We start from the raw sequence: 24,839 nt of genomic DNA on the forward strand, positions 1-24,839 counted from the left end.
ACAAAAATGACATGGTTAGACTGATGCCTCACCCCTTGGTTTTCTAAGATAGGAAGAGTAACGGGAAACTTCAGGTCCTGGGAACAACCTATATTTTGGTGATGTTTTTGCAGTCTCTTCTACATACATGACTGGATAAAGAAGGTATAAATGTAGAGGTCGTGTAAGGAATAATAGCCATCACTAAAGCATCATGGAAGAGAGTACAACTTGTTCTACGCGTCTGTACAGACATATTATATAAATATAATACAAGAAATAGAATATTGCAGTGATATAGGGGTATAAAGCTTCTCAGCAGCTCAGTAAGTGTTGTCTTTGAAAGGTACTGGAGAGAACTACAATGCCGGAGCAGACTGGTACTTATTCGGTGTCACGAGTGAGATGTTGACCACTGAACGTGGGTATGACCCAACATTTGTTGATAAGGCAGGCTCCGGGGGTGAGGACATCATCTACTGTGTATTTCAGGATAACAGTGATGTGATTTGATTGTCTATTAGATTCTTGTGCTGTATTCTTCAGCTATATACAGCAATTTATATAAACACATTTCGAATGGCAGCTCCTTCAGCTAGAGCCATCCAGACGCTTGGGAGTGAATGGTAACATCCGAAAACATCAGTTCTTCTAGTGTATTAACTGGGTCAAAATAGAAGCTTTAAGGATGTAGTAAGTAAATGAACAAACTGTACCAGGTCCTGATCATCTCGGTCATACAGATATTTAGTACGTAACTTCATACTGTATCAGAAAGGGTTTTCCATACTGGTTTTATTCTAATCTAGAAGATTTGCCATCCTGAAATATTGATCTGGCAAGACTAAAATTATGGCTGAACACTCCGTTAGAACCGACTGGGGCAAGATCGGAATCTTTAAAGAGAGGGCTTAAGTTTTTAACTGATAAATAATAAAGGTTATGGTTTTAGCTTAGGCCCTTTTGGGGATTCCCAGACTTAATATAATAGGGTTATTTTCTATTTCTTTTTGATTAATTTAAGTCGTTTTGAGGGAACGTCAGGCTTTTTGAATGAAATATTAGACACAGAGAAATGGTTCTGACACAAAGGAGGTTTTTTGTTCTGTTTCACCAAACCTTTGCATCTCAGCATCTTTTCACAAGCTAACTAAAATATATAAAGGAGCATCTGCGATCCTTTTGGGAGGTGCAAACTCGCAAGTTCTATAAAGAGTGGCATCGTCCCAAGAGGTCTTCGCATTAGTATTCTCCCCTCACCCAGGGTACGTTCTCCCACGTTTCTAAAGAAAGGGGAAAAAGTTATTGGAGGCATCCCTACGTTTAATGGGTTTGTTGCTAGATGAAGAAAAATTAATACTGGCTAACTCTACCCAGGAATTAAAAGAGCAGATTGAAGCAGTAAAAAAAAAGTTTTATAGTAATGCGGACTAAGAGAAAAGAAAATGCGCTACAGCAGATGATTGAACACTTCATCTGCTATATAAAAGAGAGAAAGCATTTTCAATGCAAGAGAGACCTTCAAGATTTTAAAGGAAGGAAATATTTTTGACTTCTCTACAAAGGAATCTGCTAGATCCAAGAGAGATACTGAACCATCATCCTTTTTTAGCTCAGGGACCTCCTATCTCTGATTACCTACTACGCACTCGGAGGTAATTTCCCCTAAGGCAAATCTTAGAAATCTCTCAAAGAAATTCCCACCTACCCCAGACGACACTGCGATACTTTTTTGAAAGTTGTGTCAGAGGAGTTGATGAAGATCAACACTAAGAAATCATCCTCTAGATTGAATCGGAGTCAGAAAGAGAGATCCTACAAGACTTACAATCAGATGAATCTAATGTTCTGAAACCTGCCGACAAAGGCAGAAATTTAGTTGTGCTGGATAGGGGTGATTACAGTAATATGTGTAGGAAAACTCTGAATGATACGGTTGTGAAAAGCTTTCAGTGGACCCTACTAATGGTTAGCTTGCAGAATTAACCCCTTAACGACCCATGACATACTATTACGTCATGGGCACTAGGTGCTTCGTGCACCATGAAGTATTGCTACATCATGGTTATAAACCGTCTGTGTCTGATTTTTCTAAATCTTTTTCTCTGATGAATTTGTAGATTTTATGGTGGCTCACACTAATTTGTACGCCGAACAATTTATAGAACAAAATGCCACCTCTTCCTATGCCAAGCCCGAGAACTGGACCCAGGTAAATGCAGCAGAAATGAAGATTTTCTGGGGTCTTATTCTGCATATGGGCATAGTGAAAAAACCTACAATTCGTCAGTATTGGAGTACAGACGTCTTGCACAACACTCCAATCTATCGAATGGCTATATCCAGGAAGCGTTTTGAAAGCATCCTAAAATTCATCCATTACAATGATAATTCCCAGTGCCCGCCCCAAGATGCCCCAAATTTTGATCACTTATACAAAGTTAGGCCAGTCATTGAACACTTTAGCGCCAAATTTGCAGAGTCCTACATTCCTGATCAGAACATTGCAATTGATGAGTCTCTGATCGGTTTTAAAGGGAGGCTAAAATTCCGCCAATACTTGCCCAGTAAGTGGGCACGGTATGGCATCAAAATGTGCAAGCTGTGTGAGAGTAGCTCAGGGTACACTTATAAGTTTAGGGTGTACGAAGGGACACAAGGATTGAGCCCCCAGACTGCCCTCCAATCCTAGGAGTTAGTGGGAAAATAGTGTGGGATTTGCTGCAACCACTGCTGGACAAGGGTTATCACCTTTATGTGGATAACTTTTACACCAGCATCCCACTCTTTAGGTCCCTGAGTTCCAGAGGAACTGCAGCTTGTGGGACAGTGCGCAGAAATCAAAGAGGTGAGAGTAGTGCCGTCTGCAATCAAAATATGTTGCTGGTCAAGTATAGCGGCAGCACCCCTGTCCCTGTGCGTGGCACCAGTACCACTGTCTCCAAGCCAGACTGCATCCTGGCATACAATAGGTAGATGGGAGGGGTTGATCGATCTGATCAAGTCCTAAAGCCCTACAGTGCCATGCGAAAAACAAGAAAGTGGTACAAAAAGCTGGTCGAGCACATGGTTCAGATGGCAATGTATAACGCTTACGTGCTATCACAATGTGCAGGCCACACAGGAACTTTCCTTGAGTTTCAGGAGACAATTATCAAAACCCTGATATTTGGGGACCTAGAAGTGCCAGGCCCCAGTACTTCTGAAACTCATGGTTCCCGTATTGTACCAGGGCAACATTTTCCCGGTGAAAACGCAAACTGCAAAAAAAGGGAGAAGCCAAAAAAGATGCAGAGTGTATCACAAAAGAGGAATAAGGAAAGACACCACTTATGAGTGTGACACCTGCCCTGATACACCTGGCCTGTGCATGGACGAGTGCTTCAGATTGTACCACACTTCCATGGAATACTCATTTTACAAGGAATATCGCCTCCTTATACCATCACGTACTCTGCACAGATTTACTCTCATCCGGTTATGCAATAATTTCTGGAAAATATATTGTCATACAAGTTGCATCCAAATGTTTGCTATACTTCTTGGTAAATTTTTTAAGCGGTGTTATTTAACACTAACGTCACTGAAGTCAAGGGGTCTAGTTTCCAAAATGGGGTCACATTTTTGGGGGCTTTCACTGTTTTGGCACTTCAAGGCCTCTGCAAATGTAACATGGTAATAAATCAATTACAGCCAAATCTACCCTCCAACTATTGTTCTTTCCCAATGTGTGACCATACATCACTGTGTCCATATGTGGGGCATTTCTGTCGTTGGGAGAAAATACCTGAATCTGTGGGGTGCATTTTCTCTTTTAACCCCTTGTGGAAATGCAAAATTTGGGGTTAAAGCAACATTTTATAGGAAAAAATGGCGCTTTCCCCTTTGCTGGGCCAATTCTGCTACACTCCTACATCCCAGACATACCATTAAGTCTCTCCTGATTGGGGAATTAGGATAAAGAGATCTTGTATGGAGCTAGAGGTTTATCAGGGATGTATAGAAGAGGCACGTCAGAGATTTAGGGAACGAGCGTATCCGCAGTGGACGTTTGACAGGGCAATGACTATTGTTGTTAAACCAGATAGAAGCTCTTTGCTGACAATCAAAGAATACAGTTAGTGACAATAGGGTCATGAAAGAGATCAAATGTATATTTTTCTACCAGATTCAATAATTATAAACAAATTAGGAGACATCATTGGGAAAAACTTACCAATATTAAATCAAGATCCTATTTGAGTACATTACTTGCCCCAGGATGTAATTTTATAGCAAAACGTGGCAAAAGTTTGGGTAATTTTTTTTTTTTTTTTTATCTCCTAGCTTATATATTGATAAATCCCTTGCTAGAAATACTTCGGTTGCATCTTAAAGGCTTTTTCAGATGTGGATTAAGCCGATGCGATGTCTGTAAATTTGCCAATAAAAGTACTGTTTTTTATGATTCTAACAGAACTTGCTCGTTTCCCATAAAAAGTTTCCTGAACTGTTGTTCAAATTAGGTGGTGTATGTTGTCACCTGTACATCATGTGACAAGGATTATGTTGGTAGTACAAGACCAGCGAAGGTCAGGATAGCTGAACATTTACACAGCATTACCCATAGTGCCACAACTAAATCTACAGGTGTTTCACAACACTTTATACACAAACATAATAGTGACACCATTTTCATTCAGAACAATAGAACATATTCGTAGACCGAATCGTGGGGGAGATGGGGAACATCTTTTGAGGGTATCAGAGGCTAGGTGGATTTTTAAATTACACACGAGACAACCGATAGGTCTTAAAAGAAATGACCTTGCATACATTTATTGAGGAAGAAATAGTTCAGAATTGGATGTTTACGGGAATGTTTCCATATGTTCTGGCCGTATTCATGTGATTATGGGTTTACGGCATTCGAATAAACATTTTCAATAATAGGAGTATTCTGGGGTCATATACGATATACATATTCTTACTTACCCTTGTATAAGGGTAGTTGTCTTCATTCGATGTTTATAATAGTAAGTTTCCAGTAGTGGAGTTGGTGCGCGTGTGAATTTTCCTTCATAAGTGCCCGCCTTCACATCTAACATACTGTACACAGTTGGGTCTATTGCCATGTCATCCATGATGGCACAGATCAGGGGCCAGTTCACTGTCCCTCAGACCACTGGACTAATTTCTAAAATATCTGGGGGGGTTTCAGATTCCTTACAACGGGAAACTCCTTTGTTTCTCTCCATTTTGAGTTTCTAGTGGCAGACTGCACAATTTCACTGATCGTGAGACACATACACCAAGTCATCTGGCAGTGATTGAGACCTACAGTGATGCCCGAGCCAAAGTCTGAAGATTGGCTACGGATTGCTGATGGCTTGCACGAAGTTGTACAGTTTCCAAACTGTGTGTCACTGGATGGCAAAACACGTGTGAAAAAGTCAGCTCGATCAGGGTAGCCGTTTTTTTTCCTGTGGTCCTGTTGGCCCTAGCTAACAGTGACTACAAGTTTGTAATTGTAGATATAGGGGCCTATGGAAGCTATGGAGATGATTTCCAGTAGAGGCAGTTTCAAATGTGGAAGTTCGAAATGTACAGTAAGTGCTGTCTCAATATGTCACATAAGAGCACTGAGGTCATTAGCCAGGTCACGGGAGAATATTTTCCTATTAGGACTAAACTGTACATCCTCATGTGTAGTATATGTGCTAACTTGTCCATGTGGTCTCCAATATGTAGGCCGCACAATTATGAGCTTGTGTGAAGGATATACAAACACCACTCAAATATATTAAACGGAGGCCCGCACGGCTGGAGCATCTTCTCCATCAAATTAAAGCGCACTCGGGCCTTGCTCTCGTTCTCAGCTGCAGCAAAGTAGTTGAACAGATAAAAGTGGCCCATGTAAGAGCAGTAGGAGTCTCTGTGCTGATTCACCAACCATTCCCACTGCATGACCAGTGCCGATATATTTGGACTGGAGATGCTCCAGCGGGCTGTGGATCGTGTACCGATCTGTCATAGTGTTCTGTGCCGAAAGGCTATCAGAGAATGACCCCAATGGGTTTGGCAGGGTGGTAGGGCCCGTGGCCCCAACTCTACACTTCACCACAGTTCTGGCTTCTTGGTACATTTTTGTGGCATCAAAGCGAGTCCGACAAATGCCATACAGACTGTTTTCCAAGACCTTATGAAGAATGTTCCTGTTGCATAGAAAAAAGATCAAAAATATAGTTGCTACTACTGTCACTCAGCGATAAACAGCGCTTGCTACAAATCTGTGGCCACTATGTTACATGAAGGGCCACTGTGGGACAAAACTGTGTAGAGGCCTATATAGAAGATTAGACTGTGATCGGGCCACTATGGGACATTATATTGTGTTGAGGGGCCATTATGGACATTAGTGTCTGGAGGGGCAACTATACAACACTACACTGAGTACACTTTTTTTATTTGAGTTTTCCAGAGAATTTCCTGGCATTTGTTCGAATGCCACCTGAGGCATTCGACACCTTACTTAGAATACTGGCCGAGCATCTATGGCATCAGGACACCATCATGGGGGAGCCCCTAAGTCCAACCAAAAAGCTGCTCATCACGTTGCAGTAAGTTCTCAAATGTCTACAAAAGTCTATTTCTTTTTTAAATTTAAATTCTTTTAAATGGCCAAAGAGTGTAAGACATGAAAATGTGTCACTACAATTTATATAGTGCAGATAATGTGTCAGTACAGTTTATACTGTATGCCAATTTCCTTGTATTAGGTTTCTTGCAACAGGGTTTTGCATCTCTGCACCTCCAATTCCAGGCGGGTGTATCCACCATATCTGGAATTGTGAGGAGCACATGCCATCTGATCTGGCAGCACTTGCAACCCATAGCACTGCCCAAACCGACCCAGGAGATTAGGTTACAGGCAGCAGGCTATCAGTCTGTGGCCAATTTCTCCAAATGCATTGGCGCCGTCGACGGAAAGCATGTCCGTGTGCTGAAGCCACCGCACTCCGGATCATTGTATTTCAACTACAAGATGTACTTTTCAGTGGTCCTGATGGCAGTTGCTGATGCCACATACAGACTTCTTCCTATCGATATGGGTGCCTATGGTAGTAGTGGGGACACCCGGGTGCTACTGACATCGGTTTTGGGGCGGCGAGTACTGCTAGATCAGGTGACTACCTCCACCAAGGCCGCTTCCGGGTACCATGCATCCAGTCCCCTTTGTCATGGTAGCGGATGATACTTTTCCCTTTGGTGAATAACCGCTGCGTCCATACCCACAGAGGAGACTAGATGCCCGGAAGAGGGTCTTCAACATGAGGCTGAGCCGGGCACGACGCTTCGTGGAGCGCACCTTCAGGATCATGGTAAGTGCTCTGCAGTTGACTCCCAATACTGTAGACATGGTCATCAAAGTTGCCTGTGTGGTTCACAACTTTGTTCATGACTATGACAGTCAACATTGTAGTGGAGAAAAAAGCAGATTTGGATGTCCCATTATTGACTTTTAGGAGCTCAGATCGGCCAACCAACTCAGCTGTACAGGTGAGATGCCTTCACGGACTACTTCTGATGGTATCAATATGGAAATAAACCCTTCTGAATAACCATCCTTGGCCAAGACAGTAGAGCCTTTCGTTGGTGCCTCAAGAAGGACATTTACAAGACATCCTTGAAGGATGAGACTTTCAAAACCTTTGAAAGTCTTTCCAAATAGTTAGGAAGAATACTAATAGAGCTTGAAGAAACCCTATAAAAGGCTGAAATAGGTTATTGGTTTAAAGACTTGGCCTCTTGTAGGTGGAAAATGCAACCAAGGATACTACATAAAAAACCAAAAAAAACATACCCACTGAGCCACATATGAACAGTTGTGCTGGCCCCAGGCTTCCTACATTTGACTTTCCTCGGCAAGTGATCTGCAAACGTCTATTGCAAGCACTGCACAATGTTATCTTACATGTATACAAACCAATTAATACAATCACCTGTCTCATGGCAGTGACAATATGGAAAGAAACCCTTCTGAACACCAGAAGTCCTTGGTCTAGACAGTAGAGCCTGTTCATGGGTCTCTTTAAAAAGTTCACTGCTGGACCGGCTTCAAGGATTCCAACCATACTGGACAGAAGTAGCCGATAACCTGTTCTCTATTGTAATATTGCAGTATAATACAGTATGTTCCTGCACCTAATGTTTGGCTTTACTGAAATAGTCAACCCCAACTGTGAAGGGGTAACTACCAGGACTCGGCCTCTTCTCCTAGACAAAGAAATTTCTTTAGGACAAAGCTCATAGGACAGTTCTCTAGAAATGGATCTCTTAGTGAAATTGTGTATTTTGGTAAATTGTTACAGTGATAGTAACCCACCAACAGCATTCAGGATACATTGGGGAGAAAATCATTGGCTGGAAAGACGGTTAGAGAAGAACAAGGTTTGCTCTCATTTACTGAGTTTTATAAGAAATTGTATATTTCTACACTTGAGGAGGATTCAGATGTTTATATATTTGGATGGGAGAGATCTACCTAATTTATCTGGTGACAATCAGAAGATCTTGGGTGTTTCAGTAATGCTTTGGCAAATATGGCTAAGTCACAGATTCCAGGAATGGATGAGATCTTATTTGAGTTAGGCGAGAATATCTGAAGCAGGAGGTCCGTTTTTCCTTCAACATGGGGCTCAGATTTAATGGGAGGTTGTGTGTGTTTTTCAAGCAAGAAAGAGGAACAAGACCGTTCCTAATCACCTTTGTTTACTCTGGTTACAGAAATCTTTAGCAGAAAAAAAAGCTTTTGGCGATATTGAGGTTAAATCGGGACAGAACTATCTGGAGATTAGTCTATATATCGAACTCAATGTTTAAAAAAAATCAGATGTGAAAGCTGAATCTACTACCAGAAAACCCTCAAATAACCCTCACCTTACCACCATCATCATCCAGCCACAAGATCGTAGACCTCTGCTTACTTCAGGACTGGAGAACATGTGACATGGACACCCGGCTGGACTAATCTCATATCAACTGGAAAGATTAGCATTTTTTTTTTGGATCAAGGAGACATCAGCACCAAACTTTAGTTTATAGTTTGAGAAACTGCAATTGGCCTCCCTTATAAATTACTCACTCAATCGTGGCAGAATAATCATGTCCAGGCATCACTAGATTTTTAACATGGACAAAAACTGATCTTTTGCCAAAATACGATGAAATAGAATTAAAGTAAGATTTGTGAGGATGATAAATGTTACATTAGTTTAGAGATTCTACTTGCGGAGAATATTCATTCAAAACATTCTACACCAAGACACAAAACTGGCCAATATTTTTATGCACTTGATAAAGGCTTTGTTTGTGCCGAAACGGGTTGTGTTTTATACAATAAAAAGTTATGGTTAATACATTCGCCTGTCATCCATCAACCAAAAAAGCGCAGTCCAGCTTTCTCCTGTGTTTGGATATTACATTCCAACATTCCCCAGTAAAAATTGTGAAGATGAATATTTACTAGCCTTCCTATATTTTTAGGCATTATAATTTTAGGGATATCTACCACTGAGTTGCAGCAAATTGGAAGGTTTTATAGGCACAAATATCCAATTGTAGATTTATTGGGTAGGGTTTGGGAAGAGGAAAAAAAAAAATCATGTGAGGCCATTAAATGGGTTGGAAAATCTCCAATGTGGTATAACTGAAGGCTCCTGGAGTTGAATAGATGTGAGGTTTGGATCACTCAATGTATTCACTTCCTGAAATATCTACTCAGGGATAAATTAAAGAATTTGGAGAAGTGCAAAAAATATAATTTAAGGTCCACTACTTTTAGAGATGAGCGAATACTATTCGATCAAATACTAAGACATTCGAGATATTCGAATCTAATGGAATACCATGCGGTGAACGCAGTAAACATTCAATTCCCCTCCCACCTTCCCTGGTGCTTTTTCTGCACCAATAACTGTGCGGGGGAGGTGGGACAGGAAGAAGGAAAACGTAGGCATCGAAAAATAGGAAAAAAGTAATTGGCTAAATCAGGTGACCTCCGATATATAAGAATAGTGCCTGCGAGATTCGTTTTAGATGCAGCTTGGATATAGACAGGGAGAGACTTCTGCTCAGGGTTAGCTAGGATTTAGCTGAATATGGGCAGGAAAAACAAACCAACAGCTCTTTTAAGAGCTAAACTGCTCGAAGAGTGTATATACACCATCAGTATACACTCATATTGCAAAAAAATTTCACAAAAGCCCTTTATAGGGCTCCAATTCCCTACCACCTTTCATCCTATACAAGTGTGATCAAAGGTCTATACTTCCCATACAGTATATAGCTTATTTGTTCTGCGCACTAACTATATACTGTCCTTGTATACTTGCAAGAGTACGCTTGTATACATTGTAAAATGTTTAAGACTAGCGCAAAGGGACGTAGACGGGGGAGTGGAAAGGCAGCTGTGGACCAAGTTCACGGTCAAGCTACTGCGGATCCAATGCCTACTGGTGGGGGGCAGCAAGCATTGTGCTCATCCACAATCCCTGTCTTGATGGCAACGTTAAGCAGGGTGCAGGGTACAACACTGTCGAGTCCCAAGCACCAGGAACAGGTGTTACAATGGCTAGCGGATAATGCTTCCACAGCAGCTTTTCCACCAGTCAGCTAGCCACTACCTCTAGTCGTGTTCCTACCCAAGAGTCTGCCCCTCCTTCCTCCCAACATGCCCAGCAGAGTCATCCCACCTTTGCCCTCTCCCAGGAGCATTTTTTTGGGTCCTTTTACTGTCTTGCATTCTGTTCAACCACTTCCCGAATCCCAGGAGCTAACACGACTTTCTGTTAAATGCCCTGAAATGGTAGGCTTTTTTGTCCCGATGCTTCAGACAAACGCACGCACAGAACCGAAAGTTTTCTTGCATGCTATATTTCCATTTTTGTATCTGGTGATTTTTTTCTTTATTAAACATGCTTTCAACGATTAAAAGTGTAGTTTTATTTTTACAAAGACCCTTTTGTGCTGAAATCTTTTATACTATATTTACTCTGAAAAGACCAACCTGACCACCTCAGTTATGCGTCGTCATTTGGAAGGCAAGCACTGGGCTCAGTGGAGAGAGCAAACGCAGGACAATCGTCGTCCAGCGTTGCCGTCACTGCCTCTTCCACTGTTGTCAGTGCTGGTGCTGCAGTCCAGAGCACCAGCCAGGACACCTCCACACCTGTCTCTGCCTCTTTGGGGACTTCACCCTCATCCCCTTCTTTCCCTGCATTATCGTGCGCCTCTTCCCAGAATCCCACCATCTCCCAGTTATTTGAGCGCAAGCAGAAGTATAGCACAAGCCACCCACATGCACAAGCCTTAAACTGGCACATCTCCAAACTGCTGGCCCTGGAGATGTTGCCATTTAGGCTTGGAGACTTAGGCCTTCCGTGACCTGATGGCAGCTGCGGCACCTCGCTATGCCATCCCTACTTCTCCCTGGTGTGCCGTCCCCGCCTTACACCAGCACGTGTCCCATAACATCAGGCGGGCCCTGAGTTCCGCACTTTGCACTAAGGTCCACTTTACCACTGACGCATGGACAAGCGCACACAGACAGGGACGCTACATTTCACTCACAGCACACTGGGTGAATGTAGTCGAGGCTGGGACCAGGTCGCAAACTGGAGCGGCCTACCTCCTCTCCCCGCCCAAGATTCCTGGCAGGGGTTCTCAAACACTCTCCTCTGCCGTAACATAGACCCCAGCTGGAAACACTGCAGCACTGGCGTGGGGAGACGTCAGCAGGCCGTGCTGAAGCTCATCAGCTTGGGGGACAAAAACCACACTGCCTCTGAGGTGAGGGATGCCATCCTAGAGGAGAAGGTAAGATGATTTTCACCGCTGCACCTGGGCCCAGGAATGGTCGTGTGTGATAATGGCTGGGGACCTGGTAGTGGCTCTGGAGCTTGCCAGCCTCCAATACGTTCCATGCCTGGCCCCATTTTAAACTTGGTGGTGCAACGGTTTTTAAAAACCTAACCCAATGAGCCTGAGCTACTAGTGAAAGTGTGCTGCTTGTGTGTGTGTCCACTTTTGTAAGTCTACAGTAGCCGCTGCTAGCCTCAAAACCCTTTAGCAACACCTACAGATGCCCGACGTCCCCACATGCCGGAACTCAACATACCATATGTTAAGCAGGGTGTGTGAGCAGCAGAGACCATCTCCAAAACCCTAGGGTGCAACAAAGTCAGCTCCCTCAGTTTCTCAACCATGAGTGGCCATGGATGGCAGACCTATGTGAAATCCTAGGGGGTCTTTGAGGAGTCCACCAAGAGGGTCAGCTGTGACGATGCATTAGTGAGCGTAACCATCCCGCTCCTCTGTGTGATGCGAGAATCCCTCATCGCAATCAGGGATAACACATTGCACACTGAGGAATCCGGGATAGGAGCAGACCCATCACAGCTAGATACTCAGTGCACACTCCTGTCAGCTTCTCAGCGTGGAATGACGGAGGAACAGGAGGATGAAGTGGCAGAGGAGATCATTGTCACGAGGCTAGCGGGGAAGTTCAATGCGTCCCATTGCTTCAGCGCGGATGGGGCGAAGGGGAGGAGGAAGAGGAGGAAATGGAGAGTGACCGTTCTGGTGAGGGCAGTGAAGTCATGTTGATTAACACTCTGGCATACATGGCTGACTTAATGTTGGGCTGATTTTCCAGTGACAAACGCATTGTACACATACTGGAAAGCAACCAATACTGGATTTTTGCAATCCTCGACCCCCGGTATAAAAATAACATCTCGTCTTTCATTCCGGGAGAGCGGAAGACCAATTGCCTAAATGATTGCTACAAGCAACTGGTGCAAAATATCATGGAAAGGTTTCTATCAACCCTCGCTGGCGGCAGAGAGGAGAGTTCTTCCAAGAGGCTAACAACTGCCATCCGGTCCACATCCACCAGGGGAACACTCTCAAAGGTCTGGGACACATTAATGGCACCCGCTCGCTGTTACTGAGGAGCCTAGTGTCACCAGGAGGGACAAGAATAGGCGTATGTTGCGTGAGTACCTGGCCGACCACAGCCCTGTCCTCTCTGATCCCTCTGCGCCCTACACATGTTGGCTGTTGAAGTTGGACCTGTGGCTGGAACTGGCTCTTTATGCCTTGGAGGTGCTGTCCTGCTGCCAGCGATCTATCTAAAAGGGTCTTCAGCGCAGCCGATGGCATCATCACCGATAAGCGCAGCCGTCTGCAGCTGACAGTGCAGAACGGCTGACGGTGATCAAAATGAACAGCCACTAGATTGACCCAGGATTTACATCTCCACCAGTGTCAAGTACCCCGACATGAAGTTCCAGGTTTGTGCTCCAGCTCACCAGTTCCTCCTCCACCATCACTGTTGCAAAACGACATCTAAAGTGCAAAGAGCATAATATTCTCCTACAATCCTCAATTCATCCCAAGAGCCTAATACTCTTCTGGCCCTTGGACCAGAAAAGTAATTTTTGGAGGTCTCACCACATCTCACACACACACACAATGACAGTTAAGGGTGAGGGCCGTTTGATTTCACCCTTGCCTATGCCATCTGTGGTTGTCATGGACGTGATTTAAAAGGGGTGCATGCTAATGTTTCTTTAGCTTAAAATCTGTCTGTCCATACTAATGTAAAGGAAAGAAGGTTTCCAAGTATTTTTCAACTTTCATAGAGGTTCTATTGAGTTTGGAAAGTGTCTAGCTGATAGGGTGTGATAGTGGCGTAATACTGGGACTTGGGCGTGTTAGATGCTCCCAGGCATGCGTCTCCTGCTGTCCCAGTTGCATTCCAGAGGTGTTGGCATCATTTGCTGAGGTGTCAGTGGACTTTGACTCACCTTAGTCAAATATTGGTTACCCCATAGAATATAATGGGATTCGATCAAATAGTCGAATATTGAGGGTCTGTTCGAATCAAATATTGAATATTTTACTATTCTCATCTCTAGTCATTACGGCTTCACAGGATGTACATAGGCGGCCATCTAAAGGAAAGTATTAAGCTTCTGCAAAACTCTGTTTTTTGGTCTGAAACTATTACAAAACAGATGTCAAGCAGCCTATGACTGCTTAGATTTTGGGCACCAGAGTGATTTATTTTGGTTTGGGTGGGGGGCAGATTATTTTGCCCAGCAGTTCTCTACACAAAGAAAGCGCAGGAGCGTGTGCAGTTGCAAGATTTTGATCAAAACTGCCAGGAATAAAAACACTGGAGGTGGTGAATCGCAAGGAGGAGGAGGTCTTACAGAGAACAAGCAAGAGAGGTGAGCGTGAACAAGGTATGACGTGAGGGGTGCACAGAGCTCCCAGGGTGCACGGTAGGACTGATTTGCATATATGTTTTAACAGTAATTCATTAAAAGGGGGGGGGTGAGGGGGGGTTGGTCTTTTCAAAAACGATTAGCACCTGAATAGCCTTTTTAGCCGTCACTAAAGCATCATGGAAGAGTACAACTTGTTCTAGGAGTCTGTACAGGCAACACAAATATCATACAGACAAGAAACAGAATATTGTGGTGATATAGGGGTGTAAAGCTTCTCAGCAGCTCAATACCAGTTGTCTCTTTGAAAGGTACTGGAGAGACGTACAATGCTGGAGCAGACTGGTACTTATTCGGTCTCATGAGTGAGATGTTGACCAGAGAATGTGGGTACGACCCAACATTTGTCAATAAGGCTCCGGGGGTGAGGACCTCATCTACCGTTTATTTCAGGATAACTGATAGATGTGATTTTATTGTCTATTAGATTCTTGTGCTGTATTCTTTCGTTATATACCGTAACTACAATATACAATTTCTCATTGCAGCTCCTTTAGCTAGAGCCATCCAGATGCTTGGGAGTGAATGGTAACATCCGAAAGCATCAGTTCTTCAGGCATATTAACTGGGTCAAAGTGTAATCCTTTAGGCTGGTCTTACACGACCGTAGCGGTTTTTGCAGTCCACCATTTGCTGAGCAGCAACACTATTTTCAATCTAAAAAGTCATTCTGCAGATGTGCATCCGCAAGGCTTTGTGTGCACCCATTTTTGGCAACAGATTGGAAAATCAAATATAAATCATCTTTAGATTGCAATTCGGAATATTTAGTATACTGCATCAAATGTATTTCATGTAAAGTAGACTACATAGGGAGTACGACTCGTCCTCTAAAAGTCAGAATTCTTGAACACATTAGGGAAAGTAGGAAAGAAAATGTAGAAAGTGCCTCAGGAGCCTCCAGACACTTTGCCACTATACACAAAGGGTCTGTTAAAGCGTTGCGGTTTTGGGGTGTAGACAATACCAAAATACCAAAAGGGGAGGGGATAGAAAGAAAACATTGCTCAAAAAAGAGGCACTATGGATTATAAAATTTGGTTGCAGACGGCCGCATGGTATGAATGTCAGATCTGATCTCGTGTTGATCAGATGTGCGGGATGTGAGAAACAGGGTTTCATTATTACCCCTCTAGAACAAATCTCCATCAACTTTGAATAGATTTGACCTTTTAAGAAAAAAAGAAAATGTACTGGACTCGTCGGGTTTGTCCACCGGAGGCCCACACGGCTGGAGCATCTTCTCCATCAAATGAAAGCGTACTTGGGCCTTGCTCTCGTTCTCAACCACAGCAAAGTAGTTGAACAGATCAAAGTGGTCCATGTAAGAGCAGTAGGAGTCTCTGTGCTGATTCACCAACCATTCCCACTTGGTATCTACGTGACCAGTGCCGATATATTTGGACTGGAGATGCTCCAGCGGGCTGTGGATCGTGTACCTATCTGTCATAGTGTTCTGTGCCGAAAGGCTATCAGAGAATGACCACAATGGGTTTGGCAGGGTGGTAGGGCCCGTGTGTGAAAGCTGAATCTACTACCAGAAAAACCTCAAATAACCCTGACCTTACCACCATCATCATCCAGCCACAAGATCGTAGACCTCTGCTTACTTCAGGACTGGAGAACATGTGACATGGACACCCGGCTGGACTAATCTCATATCAACTGGAAAGATTTATTAGTTCTATAAAATTTTGTATAAGTTTGAGAAACTGCAATTGGCCTCCCTTAAAAATTGTGTCCTCAATCGTGGCAGAGTAATCATGTCCAGGCATCACTAGATTTTAACATGGACAAAAACTGATGTTTTGCCAAAATACGATGAAATAGAAGAATTAAAACGATTTGTGAGGACGATAAATGTTCCATCAGTTTAGAGATTCTACTTGCGGTGAAGAATATTCACTCAAAACATTCTACAAGACAAAACCGGCCAATATTTTTATGCACTTAATAAAGGGCTTCGTGCCAGAAATGTGTTGTGCTTTATACAATCAAAAGCTGCAGTCAATACATCCCACTAGCCATCAGTCTTGGACCAGAGCGCAGTCCATCCTCCCACTGTGTTTGGGTTTTATACTCCAACGTCCTCCATTAAAAATTCCAAGCACAGACACGTAAAATCTCACAGCATCACTATACAGTGACACAGACTTGAGCCTACTTAAGCAGCAGATGCAGTTTCCGGACTCTTTCGTTCTTCAGCACCATCTCATACTCTAGTACAGGGGTCCTCAAACTTTTTAAATAGTGGGCCGGAGGCAGAGCAAATCGCACAGACATCGGGAGCGGTGCCCTCCAATAGGTAAAGTGAAGTGCGCTCCACGGCCTGGCCCGAGCTCCCCGGGAACTTCATTATAAATGCACGCCTGCCAGCGTTGTCGGCGGGGCCAGACAGAAGTGCTTGGCGGGCCGCATGTGGCCCGTGGTCCGCAGTTTGAGGACCCCTGCTCTAGTACATGGGGGAATTAAATGAAGGCTGAAGTGTGTGGTTGCCCAGGGCCCAAGGCAAAAAGTGGGCCCAGTGGCAAGTACTAGCACATTTGCTCCCATTATAATCCAATCTCTAGGATTACTGTGTGGGAGGACAATGGAAGTCTACTGGAGACGTGTTGGGCAAACCGAGAGATTTGACTAGCAAATTAGTTCAGACTCACAAATGTTGTGAAGAAAGATTTGAGCAAGTAAAAAACAAACACCCCAAAGTATCTTACAACCCTGTTCTGCTACCACCACAAACCTGTTGAGCCCCTCGCATATGAACAGTCATGCTGTCCCCCAAAATCCTTCATGTGTCTTTACTTGGCAGTGGTCAGCTATAGAAAGTGCTGCACAATGTTATCTTCCAGACATACAAGCTGCTTCAAGTGATCACCTGTCTCATGGCAGTGCCAATATGGAAAGAAACCCTGCTGAATACCAGAAGTCCTTGGCCAAGACAGTAGAGCCTGTTCATGGGATTCTCAAGAAGGAACCTTACAAGACATATTAGGAGAATTCCAGCCATGCTGAACAGAAATCACCGTTATTTGATGACCTTTTTAATATTGCAGTAAAATATGTTCCTGCACCTAATATTCTCTTATAGAGCAATAGTCAACCTCACTGTACCCCTGACTGTGAGCTTCCAATGTATGGCTTTGAGGTTATCCCACCTGTGTGATTACTGCTCCACTCACTTGTATCACTAAGAGGCCATAGAGCCCTGAAACACACAAGGAGGAGGAGAGATGTACGTTCAATGATGTCCGATTTTATCTATAATAACAGAAGTTGTACCAGTCATTGATTCCTGTGCTGGAATAGATGTTTTTCATTGGGATATTTATACCCTGATGGAGTTACCTGAATTACAAATCTGTAATAAATGTGGCCAAGTCAAGGGCTCTAGGAATGGATGGATCCCTACTGAGTAATATGGTTTACTGAAGGATGTGGGGTTAACTCAGCTTCTAAAGGTTTTGGGGGAGGCTCCTCAAAAAGACTGTCCCGCTATGGAAGATTATAGTTACTGCAAAACCCAATAAAGATCTGTTGGTTATGGATGCTTGTTGGTCGATAACGCTGATCAATACAAATGTCAAGCTGCCCGCTTGGGTGTTGGTGACTCGCTCTTAGACCCCTTGCAGACCACCGTGATAATTCAGTGTGCTGTGCTTTTCCCAGAAAAAGAGATCAAGGACCATGTTCACCCCTACATGCAAAATGTTTTTCATCAGGATGATGGCAGCAGGACAATGTGACATGTGATAAAGCTCACAATGCACGTGCGTGGTTGGAGGAGCGCCAGGATGAGTTTACCGTACTCCCTTGGCCAGCAAATTCCCTGGACTTGAACCCAATCGAGAATCTGTGGGACCACCTCGATCGTGTTGTTCGCGCCATGGATGCTCAACTGCGTAACGTAGCGCAGTTGGCCACGGCACTGGAGTCGGCATGGCTCAACATCTCAGTGATCACCACAACATCCCCTCTCTTCCTGCACGTCTCGCAGCGGTCCGCTCTGCCAGAGGTGGTGATTCTGAATTTTGACAGGATGACACATTAGTGACTGGATTGTGTATATTTAGGCCTCCCATTTATAGATATTTATACATATATTCCAATGTAACACTTCCTTCATTATTACCACTGTTTTGTATCACTTTAGTGTCTGATGGTTGCATGGAACAAAGTGAAACATCACTGTTCTGTTTTCTGGCAACAGGGGAGAGTTATGCATCCCTACACATCCAATTCCGGGTGGGCCTACCCACCATATCTGGAATTGTGGAGAGCACATGCCATCTGATCTGGCAGCATTTGCAACCCATAGCGCTGCCCAATCCGACCCAGGAGATTTGGTTGCAGGCAGCAGGCTATCAGTCTGTGGTCAACTTCCCCAACTGCATTGGCGCCGTCGATGGGAAGCATGTACGTGTGCAGAAGCCACCGCACACACCGGATTACTGTTTCAACTACAAGTAGTACTTTTCAGTGGTCCTGATGGCGGTGGCTGATGCCACGTACCGATTTCTCTTGCTATCGATGTCAGTGCCTATATGTTAGTACTGGGGATTCCCAAACGCTACTGACATCGGTTTTGGGTCGGCGAGTACCTCCACCAAGACCACTTACAGGTATCCCTCATCCAGTCCCCTTTGTCATGGTAGCGGATAAGGCTTTTCCCTTCAGTGAAAAACTGCTGTGTCCATATTCACGGAGGAGACTAGATGCCCGGTAAGGGTCTTCAACATGAGGCTGAGACGGGCACGACGCTTCATGGAGTGCACCTTCGGGATCATGGTTAGTAAGTGGAGGTTTTTCACCTGTGCGCTGCAGTTGGCTCCTGATACTGTAGACTTGGTCAAAGCTTTGTGCTTCACAACTTTGTTCGTGACTATGACAGTCCCAACATTGTAGGGGAGACAAAAGCAGATTTGGGTGACCCACTATTCACCTCTAGGAGCTCGGGTCGGTCAAATATGCATTGTTGAATTATATATAAAAAAAACCTTAAATTATTTTCTTTAGACAGAGAATTTTTGGGGCTTTATAACTTAATTCGAACTATTTAACTTTTTTTTTTTTTTTTTTTACTTTTTCACATGTCCCTATGGGACACTTGGATCAGTGATGTTTTCATCATTGATCCTGTATTATGCATTGTGAGACACAGCATTCAGTGTCTCGTACTGCATAAAAGGAAGTGAGGCTGTGCACAAAGCCTTGCTCACACGGCAGGATCAACCAGGTAACGGGGGGGGGGGGGGGGACGTAGTTGACATACGGTGTGGATTACTTTTCAAGGTTAAATCCAAATTATTTTTTTTTCTCTTCTAGGTGGAGAACGTTAAGATTTTTATTTTTCATTAATAAGAAAAAAGCGAGTTTAAATTTCGTAAAGCGGCTGGAGAAGACACGAGTTTTTCAGCAAATTGAAAATGTGTAGCCTAAAAAGCCAAACTGTCCTAAAATATTTAAAAAAGTATTAGGAGGTTTGTCAAATATAATTTGACGGCTACAAATTTGTCAGTCTACAGGCCAAGACTATTTAAACATTGCGTATATTTCCTACGAGTCTTAGAAGATACGCAGAAGATCTTAAGCAAAGATGTCTATAGAGAAGTGGTAGCTAAAAGGTAATGACATTTCATTCATCCCTTTAACACTTTCATGCTTCTGTCAATTTTTGTTTTTCCCTCCCCCTTTTTTTGATTTTATCATCATCATGTCTACCTGGGCCCGAAAACCTGCAGCACCATTCTATAGGATGGAAATCTATGTCAAGCTTGTTCATTTAGTAAGATGGAGTAAGTGGATGCTAGGCATGCATGGCCAAAAGTTTCATTGTTAACTATTCATGTATTTATAAAACTCTGCATGTTATTTTCGCCAATACAATGTTCTTTTTTAAATTTAACTTTGTAGGCTATACAATGTGTTTGAAAGTTAAGGAAGTGCATGTTTTTTGGCTTGTACTTTAAAGAATTGCTACATGTGGCCTGTATGTTTTAATACATTCAAGCCTCTTAAACCCACCTAGTCAGTAGCCCTTTTTTTATTTTCAATAATTGTTATTAAAATCCTTTCTATCCAAAACATGCAGATTCACAGCAAGCCCAACCTTTGGGACAAGGCGCATGCACTCTACAGTGACAGACATGCCCGGGATGCAGTGTGGCTCAGCGTCTGCTCTGACCTCTTCCCCGACTGGTCCAGCTTCTCTTGCAAAAAAAAACAAAAAAAAACAAAACAAAAAACAGGAGCACTACCATCAAGCACTACAAGGAAACTGGCTCACATGAGGACCGCCCCAGGAAAGGAAGACCAAGAGTCACCTCTGCTGCGGAGGACAAATTCATCCGAGTCACCAGCCTCAGAAATTGCAGGTTAACAGCAGCTCAGATTAGAAACCAGGTCAATGTCACACAGAGTTCTAGCGGCAGACATCTCTAAAACAACTGGTAAGAGGAGACACTGTGAAGCAGGCCTTCATGGTAAAATAGCTGCTAGAAAACCACTGCTAAGGACCGGCAACAAGGACAACACCACAAGGAATGGACAGACCAATGGCAATCTGTGTTTTGGTCTAATGAGTCCAAATTTGAGATCTGTGGTTCCAACTGTGTCTTTGTGCAACATAGAAAAGGTGATCAGATGGACTCTATATGCCTGGTTCCCACTGTGAAGCATGGAGAAGGAGGTGTGATGGTGTGTGTGTGGGGGGGGGGCCTTGTTGGTGACACTGTTGGGGATTTATTCAAAATTGAAGGCATACTGAACCAGCATGGCTACCACAGCATCTTGCAGCGGCATGCTATTCCATCCGGTTTGCGTTTAGTTGGACTATCATTTATTTTTCAACAGGACAATGACCCCAAACTCATCTCCAGGCTGTGTAAGGGCTATTTGACTAAGAAGGAGAGTGATGGGGTGCTACACCAGATGACCTGGCCTCCAGTCACCAGACCAGAACCCAATCGAGATGGTTTGGGGTGAGCTGCACTGCAGAGTGAAGGCAAAAGGGCCAACAAGTACTAAGCATCTCTGGGAACTCCTTCAAGACTGTTGGAAAACCATTTCCGGTGACTACCTCTTGAAGCTCATCATGAGAATGCCAAGAGTGTGCAAAGCTGTAATCAAAGCAAAAGGTGGCTACTTTGAAGAACCGAGAATATAAGACAGATTTTCAGTTGTCTCACACTTTTGTTAAGTATATAATTCCACGTGTTACTTCATAGTTTTGATGCCTTCAGTGCAAATTTACAATTATCAGTCATGAAAATACAGAAAACTCTGAATGAGAAGGTGTCTCCAAACTTTTGGTCTGTACTGTACATGCTGATAATTCTGTAGTATCACTGTGGGATGTGCACCTCCCAGCTGCTCGGAGGCTAAAATATGAGTGGTGCCAAAAGCCACAGAAAATTTTGGAATGTTGCAACCTTACATTAGCCTGCCAGTAACTTGTTTTTGTATCTTCAAGAATCCTCTACTCAAGCAAACTAGCACTATGAACTAGCAACTATGAATGGAAGACCCTGTGTTTTTTTTTATTCTATTGTTAAAGCATAATGGACAAGACCTGATCAGCTCGAATTTCCTGTGTGAACATGTGCCTGTTACCATCCCACCAGGAGCTAAGCACAGCATGGTCACCATGAGGCAGATAAAACATGCAGGAGAAACCTGCATGGAAGTGCGGACTTCTTTCAAGGAGATGATTGGCATCTATTGGAGTGTGAAGACTGACTGGTATTTCTTTCTATTACTGTGGACACGTGGGACTCTGTTACAGCCTGCGAACCTACCATCATGAGCTCAGCAGCTGTATAGACACTGGGAGCCACTGGACATGTCCCTAGGTATGTCAGCCCACACTGGTCGCCTGGTCATGTAAAACTATATTAAAATCTCATCAAATCACCAGCTTATATTCAATCATGTGATTTGTCTCCTACAAAAGACACTCAAAGCGCAATTTCTTCTAATCACAAAAAAACAATTTCTTTAGCAACCTGTTTATTCCACTCCCCCCCCCCCTGCAACAAACATTGTCAGTCATACGTGGTGCTAACAATATTCAAACAGAAAATAAAAAAAAACATGGAATGAGATTTCTCTACAAAAATACAGAATATTAAATAGTCAATTTACAAAATCTTGTCATTTTTTCACTTTTTTCATATTGAGTTGTTGAAGCCTCTTAGCATGTAGAAGTGCGGGCATCAGGATCCACTTCATGCCCACCTTTTTGACATCATAAAACTCTGTGTAGTGCATTTGGTGATTGCATTGTAATTTACCGTTTGCTGTGAAGTTCTAATTATTATACGAAATTTATTTTTTAAATTTGGTTTCAGAAACCTCATTCCATCTATATTAAAAATTGTGGCACTGTCACCACAAAAAAGTATTCAAATATATGTGCAGCACCAGCCAAAAAACCGGCCTACCATACGATGGACATGAATGTGTCACAGCTTATCGAAAAAGTAAATACATGCTACAAATGCGGTGTCATGAATTTGCAAGGTGCGGGCATCAGGATCCACTTCACGCCCACATTTTTTAATCAAACTCTGTGGGGGAGGCGGCATAATCCTGTATGCAAATGTGCTACTTTGGCATACTAAGGCCAGCGGCATCTTCACCTCTTAATTCGTATTGGCTCCACCTCCACTTATCACAGCAAAATTTTGCAAAGCGGTGACACGCCTGCTTACAAATTTCGATTTATGGAACAGTATTGTCCAACCTCACAGGTACAGTATTTATCAAGCAGCCTCTTAGCATCCTTGTAGTTTTCCATCTTGGGCATCTCTACAGTTGATTTCTCCTCAGTTTCCTCAGCAGTACTATGTTCCTCTGCCCTTTCTTCCGGTTAAAGTTAAAAATAACCTGTTAGATTGCAAGTTATTGTGAGCACGGCCCTCAGTCTCAGCTGACATCTTGTGGATTTGTGTCATTACTGCAGCTTGTCCAGGCCTGGTGCTCTTAAGGTGTAGAAGCGCAGGGGGGTATTCATAAAGAATAGTGATAAGTAACAAGTATAAGGTGAAACTCGAACGCTAACGTACATTATAAGAGTCTGCAATCAAACATACCATACATGCTGATAATTCTGTAGTATCACTGTGGGATGTGCACCCCTATCTGCTCGGGTGCTAAAATATGAGGGGTGCCAAAAGCCACAGAGCCTTTTCTTGATGCCTCAGGAAGGACATTTACAAGAATCCTTGAACGATGAGGCGACAACATTGCGCAACTATGTTTGATCGCAGCAATCAATGGGATAAAAACCCAAATCGGCGCTCAGGTCTGATGGAGGGTGATGAAGCAGGGTGTTAGATACATCTTACAATAACATAAGCAGATATTGGCAATTGTACTTTCTGCCTGTGCAAGATCAATCACCATTGTAGGCATTAGTGACGATTGCCTATCCCTGCTGCTGCTGTTATTGTAAGCTTTCAGGGGTTCGGTGACCGTGGTCAGGAGAAGCTGCTGGCATAATGAAAGGCGCCAGGACGCTGGGGTTCCGGACGTTTGGTGGCTGCATTCTGGGTTTGGACCCCCATCCACCAGTTGAGGATCCCTGTTCTAGACGTCTCACAGGTGACATATGGTCTGGTTTACTTTTCAAGGTTGAATCCAATTTTTTCCCTCTTTTAGGTGGAGAACGTTTCAAGATTTTTATTTTTCATTAAGAAAAAAGCGAGTTTAAATTTCGTAAAGCGGCTGGAGAAGACACGAGTTTTTCAGCAAATTGAAAATGTGTAGCCTAAAAAGCCAAACTGTCCTAAAATATTTTAAAAGTATTAGGTTTGTCATACTAAGGCCAGCGGCATCTTTAAATCTTAATCCGTATTGGCTCCACCTCCACTTATCACAGCAAAATTTTGCAAAGCGGTGACTCTCCTGCTTACATACGATTTTTGGAACAGTATTGTCCAACCTCACAGGGGATTTATCAAGCAGCCTCTTAGGATCCTTGTATTTTTCCACCTTGGGCCTCTCTACAGTTGATTCCTCCTCAGTTTCCTCATCAGTCCTTTCCTTGGTGCCTCAGGAAGGACATTTACAAGAATCCTTGAAGGATGAGGTGATACCTCATTTGTACTTTATGTGTAGCTAATTCTGCAGAACAAACATTTGGGGACATAAATTAGTGATTTTTACATCGCCGTCTTCTGAGAGGTTTAACGTTTTTATTTTTCGGCTGATAGTATTGTTTGAAGGATTATTTTTTTGCGGGACAACCTGTGCTTTTTAATCGGTACTGTTGTGGGGTACATATGACTTTTTGATCACTTTTTATAGCATATTTTATAAAGGTAAGATGGCGAAAAATCACTACTTCCGGTGTTTTTCTGTTGTTCACCGTGTGCATTAAATAATGTTTCAGTTTTATTGTACGGGTTGTTACAGACGCGACGATACCAACTATGCAATGTTATATATATATATAATTTTCTTTAGATAAAAGGGAAATTTTGGGGCTTTATAACTAAACTATTTCACTTTAAAATAAAATATTTTTTA

The 24,839-nt window shown here is 43.2% G+C and overlaps 2 protein-coding genes across 2 annotated transcripts in view; one reads left to right on the forward strand and one right to left on the reverse strand.

The window, feature by feature from the left end:
* SF3B5 (splicing factor 3b subunit 5) overlaps positions 1–15,762 on the reverse strand; it is a 44,690-nt gene extending 28,928 nt beyond the window's left edge. Inside the window, exon 1 of the mRNA XM_075278446.1 lies at positions 15,512–15,762. Coding sequence (XP_075134547.1) covers positions 15,512–15,762 — 251 coding nt within the window. The remainder of the gene's footprint in view (positions 1–15,511) is intronic.
* Positions 1–24,839, forward strand: part of INTS11 (integrator complex subunit 11) — a 527,013-nt gene that overhangs the window by 317,578 nt on the left and 184,596 nt on the right. The gene's annotated exons all lie outside the window — the stretch shown is intronic.

This window comes from Leptodactylus fuscus, chromosome 6, assembly GCF_031893055.1.
Source record: "Leptodactylus fuscus isolate aLepFus1 chromosome 6, aLepFus1.hap2, whole genome shotgun sequence".
Lineage (NCBI taxonomy): Eukaryota > Metazoa > Chordata > Amphibia > Anura > Leptodactylidae > Leptodactylus > Leptodactylus fuscus.